General features: G+C 42.1%; 1 protein-coding gene across 2 annotated transcripts in view; it reads right to left on the bottom strand.

The window, feature by feature from the left end:
- Window positions 1-1980: 1980 nt before the first annotated feature.
- The window catches only part of sema3ab (sema domain, immunoglobulin domain (Ig), short basic domain, secreted, (semaphorin) 3Ab), a 34945-nt gene continuing 25558 nt past the window's right edge, over window positions 1981-11367 (bottom strand). For both annotated transcript variants that reach the window (XM_008287444.1, XM_008287443.1), the window contains 10 exons: window positions 9271-9385; window positions 9091-9160; window positions 8843-8987; window positions 8503-8722; window positions 8288-8379; window positions 8148-8189; window positions 7383-7540; window positions 6028-6095; window positions 4867-5012; window positions 1981-4568 (listed from right to left, as the gene is read on the bottom strand). In XM_008287444.1, the coding sequence (XP_008285666.1) occupies window positions 4023-4568; window positions 4867-5012; window positions 6028-6095; window positions 7383-7540; window positions 8148-8189; window positions 8288-8379; window positions 8503-8722; window positions 8843-8987; window positions 9091-9160; window positions 9271-9385 (1602 nt within the window). In that variant the 3' untranslated portion in view covers window positions 1981-4022. The remainder of the gene's footprint in view (window positions 4569-4866; window positions 5013-6027; window positions 6096-7382; window positions 7541-8147; window positions 8190-8287; window positions 8380-8502; window positions 8723-8842; window positions 8988-9090; window positions 9161-9270; window positions 9386-11367) is intronic.

The raw sequence follows: 11367 nt of genomic DNA, 5'->3' as shown, positions 1-11367 counted from the left end.
CCACAGCTGCAGTAAACGATGCAGCAGCAGTAAAAGATGATGACCGTCTGAGGAAAAGAGTCTAATGTTTGGTGTCTGCACTGCTAACATGTGCTCTTACTCAACTCAGTGCACCTTTTTGTGCGAAAGATGAGTTTCACATAATGTGGCAGACAAGGTGACTAATCACACTCCCTCTGCAGTTATCCCATTTCTACGGTGCATGCTTGTCAGAGTTTCCTTCTCTTCTTGAATTCAATTGGATTTAATAAAACGCTCTCCAAAAACAGACTGAAAGTACTGGAGCTTTTTTTCTTTTTTTTAGCAAGATTATTAATTTCTAATTTCTGTCTTCCTTCTCTCCCAGTCTGTCAGTCGTATATCAGTTTTTTCCACTGGCTGTAGTGGTCCTTTGTGTGAGTGTCAGGGCGGTCCTTCTCACTCATCCGTGGCCTTGGCTGGGAGTCAAAGGGAGTTTTCTACTTTCCATCAGGCTGAGTGGAATGTTGGAACTGAACCGCATCAAAATTGGTCCCTTCGGCCACCGGAGGGCAGTCAAGCACCGTGTTGCTGGTATGACTGCAATACCATACTACCATGGACCTATTTGTAAAAGCACTGCATGCTCACTTTATTTAGACTTCGTGGCAACATGACCAAACTGTGCATCATATGCTAGAAAGTTCTTTCATGAGGATACAATAAAGGGTGCATTAGTCTATGTGTGGTTTAGAAGGCGGCCGCTGCCAAAATCTAATCTAATGTACGTCTAATCTAATAATCCAACACTGTACTTCATGTTTATAGTACGATATGGTATTGCTTTTTATGTATACACTAAGTCCACCCTTCCATAACAAGCAGAATCACATTACTGGATTGTATTCCTGACCCACAATTAACTTATTTATTCTCACACAAGCACACAGGTAGACCCACAGCCAACTCTAAGCAGTGCGCTCTGATAACAATAGTGCTTCTTTTAAAATCTCTTCACTACGTGTCACTCTGTCCGAGGGCGTCCATCTCTTTCCAGATGAAAGTGTGGGTTCTCCCACTTCGACACTGAAACCTCTCCTTTGAAGTGTGTCTAAAAGTGTTTGGACTGAAACTCATGAGGTCCCACAGCAGCACTTGAATCGACCGCAGAGGTCAAGGTGAAAGCCCAGGTGAGACGTACGCTGTCTGACCTTTGACCTCGAACCAAAGGTGTCAACAAAAGCTCTGGTGGGATAATAGTAAGAAGTATGTTGTGTTTTTTTTTTAGAGTCAGCCTCATTATTTAGCACATATGCTGTACAAACAGATGGAAAATCACTTTCCCATCTATTAATGAATATGTGCTTTTGTGTTGTAACCACCAGAGGGCAGTAGCACAGCACGGTTTGTCTTTTGTTGTCGGTGAGATGAAGTTTCTGCCAAACCCTTGAGAAGTGATTTCTGCTCTTTCTTTGCACTGATTCTGCTCGAGTTGCAGACATAGGAAGCCGAGTTCAAATGTTACTTTGCCACCAGCTGCTGTCAGTATGCAAACACAATAGCTTGGCGTCTGTGGGGATCTCATGTATTATTCACCTCACGTCGCCCATCAAGGTCTTAATATCAACTTACAGTAATTCCTCCACCGCCTGAGGCACATCATAGTACACGGCTTCATTTTCAACACACAGTATGAGAGACACTCGGCCTGTCGTGTTCAACCACATTGATTTTTAATATATTTATCATTCATGGTAATTGCTTCTGCTAACCAAATCACTAATTAGCCAGGTTTCACTGTCGGCTCCTCTCAGGGCGGAGAAAAGACAAGAACAGCATTAATAAATCTCAATATTGAAGATAAGTTATACAAGTTAATAAAAGTTTTCCTCATTAATATGGAAATGCACGCAGTGAGCTACTCGAGAATCTAATCGGATAATCTAGCGCTGCAGGAATTCGCCATGTGCCACAATCGCAGCAGGACATACTATATTAAAAACAGATTTAATGAAAGCAGCACTTTATGAAGAGACATTTATTAGATCAGTAGAATACATCGCCACCATCATCATCATCATCATCATCATCATGCCAAAAAAGCAGCAACAGCAGCACTTCATTTCCTCACTTCCAAGACAGGTCCCCTACTTTTTTTTTTCTCTTTATGATGATGATCTTATCATAATCCACAACTCTGGTGTTCACCTTAGTTTGTTAGATTCTCCTCCGGCTGACTTCCAACTGTTTCTCATCTACCTTTGGTGTAGATTTCCAAAAGCAGATGAAGCTGGCGAACACTCATTTACATTATCTGACAGACGGATGTGTTGCAAAGTGGTCTGTGGACAATCCATAGAGGGATCCTGTTCAGTTCTTATTTATATCAAGTATACAGTTTAGAGTCCTAACAGAAATAGTATGTACATCTTTGAAATAAGTAACTATTGTGTACTGCATAAGCAAACAACAACTTAACGGTGACGACATCAGACTAGAATATCATTGCCATAGCAAAAACAGGAACACTACAATAGTATTCACATGCACTAGTGTCATATTTGTCAAACATAGACCATACTATTTATATTTACATGATGTTTTCACAGCTACATTCCAGGTTTTGTGTGTGCGCGTCGTTTAGTAAAATGCTGTTATACTCTGGAAAAAACTAGAGGTTTTCGTTTACATGCAGTGAAATGAAGCCGTCACAGTGCGCCGCCTGTGAAGAGTATGGATAATAAATGTGGAAGAAAAATTACAGTATGTATACTGGCTTATTGCTCAGTGCGTTTGATATGTAATGCAGGCGATATTGATCAAAACTGATAAATAACTTCCAGTCTTACTACAGTATTTGTGATAATACAGTTGTTTTTGTTTTAACGAGATTGGTCCTGTAAATCAAATTAATGAAATGATGAACTGCAAAAAAAAAAAAAAAAAGTCTGCACATCAAAAGTCATAACGTACAGAACCGTATATCAATAAATACACAAGTAGCGGAAACAAATCGTATACAAAGTGTAATTAAATTAACATGGAAGAACTCAGTGTGACATGTTGCGCACTGGTGTGATGCAGTTGGCAGACCTCTAAACTTTATAAATGCTGAAAAGAATCCGATGATTAACAAAAAAAAAATAAAACCTGTCTTTGTTTGGGAAGCTTATCTAGGGCATAGACACACAGACTAGTACAAAATCTCCCTGTTTACGACTGTTTTCGACAGACTTTTTTTTCTTAAATACATTTCTATCTGGGGGGGAAAAACAACATGAAGCAACTAGACAACTGCAAGCCATTCCCTTTAGAGACATCGTAGAATACAGTATTTACACATCTTAGTTACATAAGTAGATTTGTTGACCAAATAATGACTGTTCCTCCTGGTTTCTTGCAGTGCTCGGGCATTTCTCTTTCACCTGTTGGCTGATTTACCCAGTAATAATAATACGAAAAAAAAAAAGACCAAATATTCCTTATTGTCCTTTCCATGAGCGTCACTTATTGTTATGATTCCACTGCACGTTTATTCTCCAGACTGTTATTTTTAATACAATCTCACCCACACGTGTTCTGTAATTATGCAGTATAAAAGACATTATCGCGTCTTTTTAGGTACCTACTCATCTGTACACTGACAAAGACACCTAACTAACATGCCATGACACAATGCCGCTGCCACAGCCACCTCCACAAAGAGTCTGTAGTGTGGGTATATGCGTCCAGTTCCTGTGCTGGTTGACGCTGTCCCTCTGTAGAAGTTCAGGGCCACAGAGGCCAGCTGAGATAATATGCTTCAATGGACTGGGGGTGATACAACATCCTGTTTCCTGCAGTCCTCCGTACTGGCGCTCTGTAAACACGGCTGCCCACGCACAGAACACACCAGCTGGCAGACCAGGGTGGTGTTTTTGCATTTTAACTTTTCTATCCAGTCTTTTGTGGAAGAAGTCTGTATCTCAGAATGGAGGAGGACAAACATGATAAGTTAATCAGGTTTACAGAATGAGAACTGGGTGTGGTTTCAAGTCTCAGCGCTAAAAGTCAAGGTTTGTGGGTCAGACGCTGCGGGGGGCCCTCTCCAGTTCATGGGTCCTGCGGTTGCGTCCCTTCTGCCTCTCTTGCAGGTGTTTCCACTTGGCCGCCAGCCCCTGAGCGTGCATGTGGCTGTGAGGGTTCATCACAACCTTCTGCTGCTGCTGCTGCTGCTGCTGCTGCTGGTGCATTTGTACTTGCTGCACCAGGTGAGCTTTCTGCTTCCGGTGCTTCCTCTCCCTTTTCCAAACCTGCTCGCAGAACTCGTCCACGCTGTTCAGGGTCGGGTGATTCACCAAAGACAGGAAGTCTCTGTACCAGAGCTTTTGATTGGGAGTTTCTCTCGGCGAGGAAAAGTCCTGAGCCGGGACGCTGGCCGCTGCCTCTTCGTCACGATGCAGAAGGTCCTCCAGGCGGTCCGTGTCGATGACCTCTAGGGTGACCTTTAGAACCGTCTGCATGAAGCCGTGTTCCACCGCCTGGCACAGATAGATGCCCGAATCCTTCTTGTTCAGCGTGCGAATCAGGAGGCCCTGGTCCGTGCGGATGAAACGCTCTTCTGATTTGATCTGCAGGGTGAGAAAATTGGAGGCGATGGAGACAGAGTGAAGGACGAAGAGATAAAGACAGAAAAGAAATGAGATTCAGCACATCAAAATAAGCTATTATGACATCGCGTTCCTCAAACATCTAATAAGCTTCGCTGCTAATTTCTAACTTTCTAACTAATTTCAAATATGGCGTTTAATATTGATGAAATAGGATTGTGTATTATCTAATGCGTCTTTATTATGAAGTACCTGCTCTGCAGACAGATCTGTATCTACATTTATTTCAACATTAAGTTTGCGCTGAGGATGTGCCTACCTCTTGTTTGCGGTCGTCAGCGGAGTGTTGATACTGCCAGTAGGTCATGGCTCTCTGGGACTTGGGACTACACTCAAGGAAAGTGCTGCTGTTCTCCACGCCGTACACCGTCTTATCCAGGAGGGTCGTCTGTCCGCTTAGTTCATCTAGAAAAATCAATCAACTCCAGTTTAGTCACGTGAAGTTGTTAATGTTTTCTCTGTGTTGTTTCAGGTATTTCTGGGTGTGGCTGTGATGGAATGCTGTGTACAGTCATTTATTTTACAGGGGAATGATTAGAAATAGCTCGATGAAGTCTTTGTGACTTTCAAAACCCTCTCTCTGTTTTTGTACTTTTCTCTGTGACAAAAAAAAAAAGTTTTTCTCCAATTACTGGGACTGCATTTGACATTACTTTGTCACAAAATGCTGTCTCTTTTCTTATCACACTTAATCATGTGCTGAGTCGGCAGCTCCCACCACAGTGACAGTCACTGGAAGGAGATGGGCAGTGAGTACAATTCTTCAAGTTGAGTTTTTCGCTGTGCTTTGTAGAGTCTTTGCACTGTCTGATTTTATCTTATTGTGTGTCTGGTGAAGTTCAAAATATATTACAGACTTTTTTTTAACACTTGCAGTTCGTCTTGTTTATGGGATCTTTGGCCAAAATGTACAACTCTAAGTATATCTTTATGTGTCCGAACTTCTTCTCAAATTGGCAGCTTTTGATAGCATGTTTTCTTTTCTTTCTTTAAAATGAAATGAAAGAAATGTGTAATTAAACAACTGAGTGAGTACATTAGACCACAGTGGGAGTCCTGTTTTCGGACTAAGGCCTCTGATGGGGGAGCAGAGCGGAGGGCTTGGCGACAGCGAGGAGGCTCGGAGGAATCTTGACCATGTTAATTATAAGCCTCACACGGACCGACCCTAATCTTCACACCACCAGAAAACACATAAAACTCGCAAATACAACACCACCACACATTCAGCTGGCTTCCCTACTCTTTTGATCATGTCAGGAACGGCCAGCAGCTGCTCTGAGGCCAGTCTGAGCCCTTTAAAACAGACATGCTGCGTTTTTTTTTATATACTTCAGTGAACCATTTCAACTTATCAAACACAATTAGCAAAACATATTCATCACACATTGTCTTGATCATTGTGTTTCTGTTAACGTACCGTGGTGCTGCAGATCGGAACACTGCGTGAGTGGGTCTCCGTTCCTGATATCTTGCCTCCTTGTTCTCCTGCAGGAACACAAATATAACACCTTCATGAGTCAGCAGAGACTTTGAACATGTGTCTGTGAGAGAGAGAGACAGAATATAGATGTTCTGGGAGTTTGTGTGTGTGTGTAGGTGTGTATTTGAATGGGGTTTTGATATGCAGCAGTAGTGGAGGCCAACATAAACAGATAAACAGCAAGCAGCCCATCGCTCGGTAGAAACACTTTAATTACAGGGTGTGTGTGGAGGAATCCAAAATTAATCAATCACTCCAGCCTGTCGTCTCTCTCTGAGTTACAGATACAGAAGAGATGGAGTTTCATGTTTGGTGTCAAACATTACCCCCAGGATATTTTCTATAAACAATAACTGAAGCAGCTATGGAGACACCAAAAACAAACTGGTAATTTCTCCCCCCCTCCTCCTCCTGCTTCCCATTGTTCTAACCCAGAGCTTGTGTGCTGGTAATTGGAGGTAAGAGTTTGCTCGGCGCTGGCTTAGTTCTGAACGCAGGGCTCTAGAGTCCAACTAACAGTGAGAACAGGATCCTGTGCAGCTAGCATTTAAATCAATAAGCCCCATGAAGCCGTGAGTGGGAGGCTGCACACAAAGCACACACACACACACACACATAATACAAACACACACCACCAATCCCCTACTATAACCACACTACCGCCGAACCTCCAACACCTTCCTCACCCCTGGTTCACCCAGGCAGCCTCCAGACATCCCTGACATTGGTTCTCATTTACAGTAAACACATGAGGCAGGTTATATTTCTAGCTTTCTGCTAGAAACATGAACCTATACCTTTGGGGGGTTTTGGCAAATAAACAAAGCCTTCACTATAAGTGTGCCCCGGCTCCAGTGCTGAACTTCAGCCCGACTGCATATGTCCTCAATCTGGACGTGGAAACCCTTTTATACAGTATAATCAGGTTTGATCTCACTCAGATACAGTATAGTCAGTGTGTTAAACATACATAATTCTTAAACAAGCTTGATTCTGACATGTGATCGACTCTTGTTTAAATCTAAAGCAGGTTGCTCTAATGAACATATATTCATTTTTGAGTATTTATATAAAGCTTTATCTGAAGCCCATGTGCTAATTGTGCACTCGTAGTGTTTTTTACTTTAAGCTCTAGTGGATCTAGCTAGTGGAGGTATAATATGCGTCGTAGACAACCGTGAAAACTTTGTCAGAGGTTTAAAGCTGTTGTGAACAAGATGTCGAGCAGCTTGTAAAACTCAGCGGCATGACAGCGACACGACAAGTACGAACATGGAGTACGCATTCGCTACCTCTTAGCCATGGGAAAGTATCTGGAGCATTCTGTTCCATCCCATGCACAATAAGGGTCCCGTGCCAGGCAGCATTCAGCGCAGGCCTTCCCATAAACCTCACACCGGTGCAGAGGCATCTGAGACACGCCGATGTTCGAGCCCAGGTACAGTTGTTGCTGTAAAGAGAATGATACAAGACATTCAGATTTTTTTATGTCTTAGAAGTTTTAGGTTTCATGTGTTTACAGCCATGTTTGGTTTGGATTACGTTTAAAGGTACAAGTCAGAGATGTGGACCATTTTACTACAGGTGCTCAGCTCCCTCCTACCTGTCAATTAGCTGACTCGTCTTTTCTCTCCCTGCCATTTAAAGTTGACAAGCTAACTGTTGCTCAAAAGCCAACAATTGAGATCTTTGTGTGATAACACGTTGGTTCATCTCCGAGTGTTTAAATAGTTTTAGACAAACGTGCCTTTGTTCTCTCTTTCTGCCCCTAAGCAAGGTGTGTCACCTGTAAGGAAAAGCTTTCTCAGGCAGGTTTTTCACAAACACACGGGCATAAGCAGTAGTAACCTGTGAGATGTTTTTTTTTATTATACATTATTCCTGCATGTTTCTCTGCACTGAAATCAAGTAGGTTTATCTGCAACCTTCACTGCACTCAGTAGGTAATTTTATTTTAAGCTAAATTGTGAAATTTATCAGAACCAGATCAAAAATAACACATCAACACGACATGATGCTGCTTAACATTACATCATATTTAGTGCTTCAGTCTATACCTGTTTTGTTGAAAGTTCCATGGCTGTAATGGCTGTCGGCTCCTGCAAAAAAAATAAAACAGAAAAATAATAATTATGCCTTGCATGCTTATCGTACAATCCCCTTAAGAAGTAAAACAAGTGATGGGAGAATAACTTACTCTGAAGACTGTCATTTCTTCTAATAGGACTTCCTCTAAGTCATGCCAGGAGCCTCTGGGGATGCACACCACCTTCAAAATCGTTCCCATGTCTAGAATACAATGAAAGCACACATCTTGAATGGAACTACTCACTCGCTTTGTCTGTTTATTAGTCCACAAATCATTTGCTGTGACAGTGCCAAGTATGATTATTACTATATGTCACTTTGTACCTGTGCCAATAAACATTACGTCATACTGGCCATCTTCTGCTTCTACTTTATCCACCACTATCTGGGTGAACTGATAATCCACGTCTGTTTTGACTATGATGGGTCGATTGTTGATGGGGTAGACGGGGTTGAACATGGCCGGATGGCTCCTTGCAAAGGTTACGACTTCATCGGGAAGGTCCTTGGTTGTGTCAAATCCACCAAATGTCTTGCTTGGGCACTGTGGAGACAAAAAAGGGTTGTTGTAGCCATTACAGAAGGCAATGAGGAAGCAAGAACTTCCACGCAGAGTTAATGACACTCTTAGCACATGCTCTTGTATAGAGTATTATGTACTCACAGTGCCAGGCCGTGGATAGGGAACACGTCCCTGGAAAGGCACCCACTGATAGTTGGGTCCATCTCTGTGAGCGTATGGACCCAGGAACACTCTCCTGATGTCTGTCATGCTGTACATACACACAGCTGAGCCTTTGAAGATGTTGCTAATTAAAAGAGAGAGAGAATGAGTCAGATAAAGACAGGGCTTGTTCTTGGTGAAAAAAACAAAAGGTTATGGACAAAACCACTCCATTTCCATGACAGTACCTGGAAGTCGTAAATACTCCGTAAATGATTGGGCTCTTGGGATCCTTGGTGCTCATGAGAAAAACATCCTCTGAAAGCCGGAGAGAAGGCAGTATATATATATTACGGGCAGTTTCGATGGAAAAGGTCGCATTTCATCTCAAGCTAATAATGTGGGAAGCAGCACCAGCAGTCACTCACGTAGTTCATCAAAGTGTGTGTCTATTCCGTTGCTGCCAGGCACGGAGCAAATAAGTCGAGCTTTCAAGAAGGTGGTCCACTTGTTTACCAGACTCCTGTGACCTCCCAGGTCATTCTGTCGGACAGATCACATGTAGAAGTTCAGCATCAAGCGCGTCATTTTATTTGAAGATTGTGTAACTACTAAGACAATTACTGCTTTATTTTCCACAAACTGTTTTATATGCCAATGTGGTGGTATTTTAAAACACATTCTTCAGGCTTATGCATTTGTGTGCAGCCTTGTGTTTTGTGTAGAAAAACGCATTGGGTGTAGGCTGATGGAGGGCTTTTGCACCCTACTGCTGAACTGAGAATATTACCCCCTCACTGAATGAGGTGAGCTGAACCGATGCTGTCATTTTGCCCCCTCTTACACCTTTTAAAGCATACTATAGACACAATCTTTCACTTTTATTACAAAACAGACATGGAAAGAAGTAGGGAAAGCCCTTCAAATTCTTCCCGTTATCACTTTGTCCATCTGTGACTTATGAAGAATAGGAACTTTTAGATACCCGCAGTTCAGAAGTTAAGCAAACACACATGTTCTTCACAAAACTACAGTAGCTGATACATCAGGAGCTAATGCCTCCATGGCAACACACATACATAACAAATGATGTGTATTTGTTGGATCTGAGACAGTAGATTTAATCAAGACCCTAAACATTCTTGAATCGTCTTTCTTTACACTAAGCATATTTCAACCTTAGATACATTATTTTGACACACTGTCAGCTGTCTGTATGTGATATACGACTCTCACACAGCCACAACTATCTCCACAGCACTGTGCCAATGAAGAGCCTGGCTGCACCTCATTATTGTTCGACTTTAGGGGGAAAAAACTTTGGCTTGTTTGCACTTCTTTAAAACGATCCCAGTTGCCACAGGCGGTGCTTAGCCCAGGATGTAGCGACAGTGCCCCTGCAAAATAGTGGTAGGGGAATTATTTTGGTGGTGAACTAAAATGGCAAATTGACCGAAAGGACCATGCAGGCATGCTTTATTTTCTATTAACTAACTATTTTCAGCCATTTTCAGGTTGCAGGGGTTTTTAAAAGCTGTAAAATACAAAGAGAACTGCATGGTTTATGCCTGAAGTCTACATCCCGTGAGACTAATGATATACACCGGAAAGCTTTTTCAAATAACTATAAGGGTTAGGGTTAACCATTTATTGTTGGCAGCATGAAAAAAGCATGAACATATTTTCGGCTTTCAAATAAAAAATAATCACTTTTGCATTGTTAACGAAGAAATTTTTTTTGTTTAGGAAAAAAAAGAGAAGGATTTTTAGATGCTATGCAGAACGAAGACTGCCATACCATACTGTGTGTTTCAGTGCACATCCAAATAATATGCAACTCTGTGCCTTCCAGAGTATAGCACCACAAACACAGATGCACAAAGTGCTGGCTCATAAAAACTTAGTGGTGATTTATGACAGCAAATTAAAATGTGTCCAAGTATGCATAGGCCCAAATTAATACCACATCATCCATAATGGATGGCTTGTCTTGTGTTGAGGACAGCAGATTCTTGACATTCTGGGTAATCAGGCTGTTTGGAAGGAGGCACGATATGCAGCTAAATGGGAAGTTGAGGCTGGACATCACTCACTGATCTGCAGTCAGCGTACTGAATTCCTGCCTAATGAAAAAGAATAGGATTTGGAACATGAAATCTGACACAAGGCCAGTGATTTAACATAAACATCCCCTGGAGCAGAAGGGTGTAGCCGACCCAATCAGTGCCAAAGCCTGGCATTAGGATAACAGTGCTGCCATTCATGATGTCTTTCCCTCTCAGGTTCTAGCGACATTTAACATTTCTCTCAGGTTTCTGTCTTCGGGGGCGATTGTACCACACAACAACAAAGCCCACTCTTCTCCAGGCTAAAAATAATCACAGATAACAGCTCCTGAAAGCTGCCATTATGAAAGCCACTCAGACACCCGTCAAGTGTTTTTCCAGATACAGAAGCTATTTCACAAAATGTCGGTGTGAGAGTGTGTGTCTTTGTCTCTATCCTCTTGTGTATGTTTGAATGTT

Source organism: Stegastes partitus, unplaced genomic scaffold, assembly GCF_000690725.1.
Source record: "Stegastes partitus isolate 25-593 unplaced genomic scaffold, Stegastes_partitus-1.0.2 Scaffold501, whole genome shotgun sequence".
In the NCBI taxonomy this organism is placed as follows: Eukaryota; Metazoa; Chordata; class Actinopteri; family Pomacentridae; genus Stegastes; species Stegastes partitus.
The sequence above is the reverse complement of the archived record's forward strand: the minus strand, read 5'-3'. Positions and strand labels throughout refer to the sequence as shown.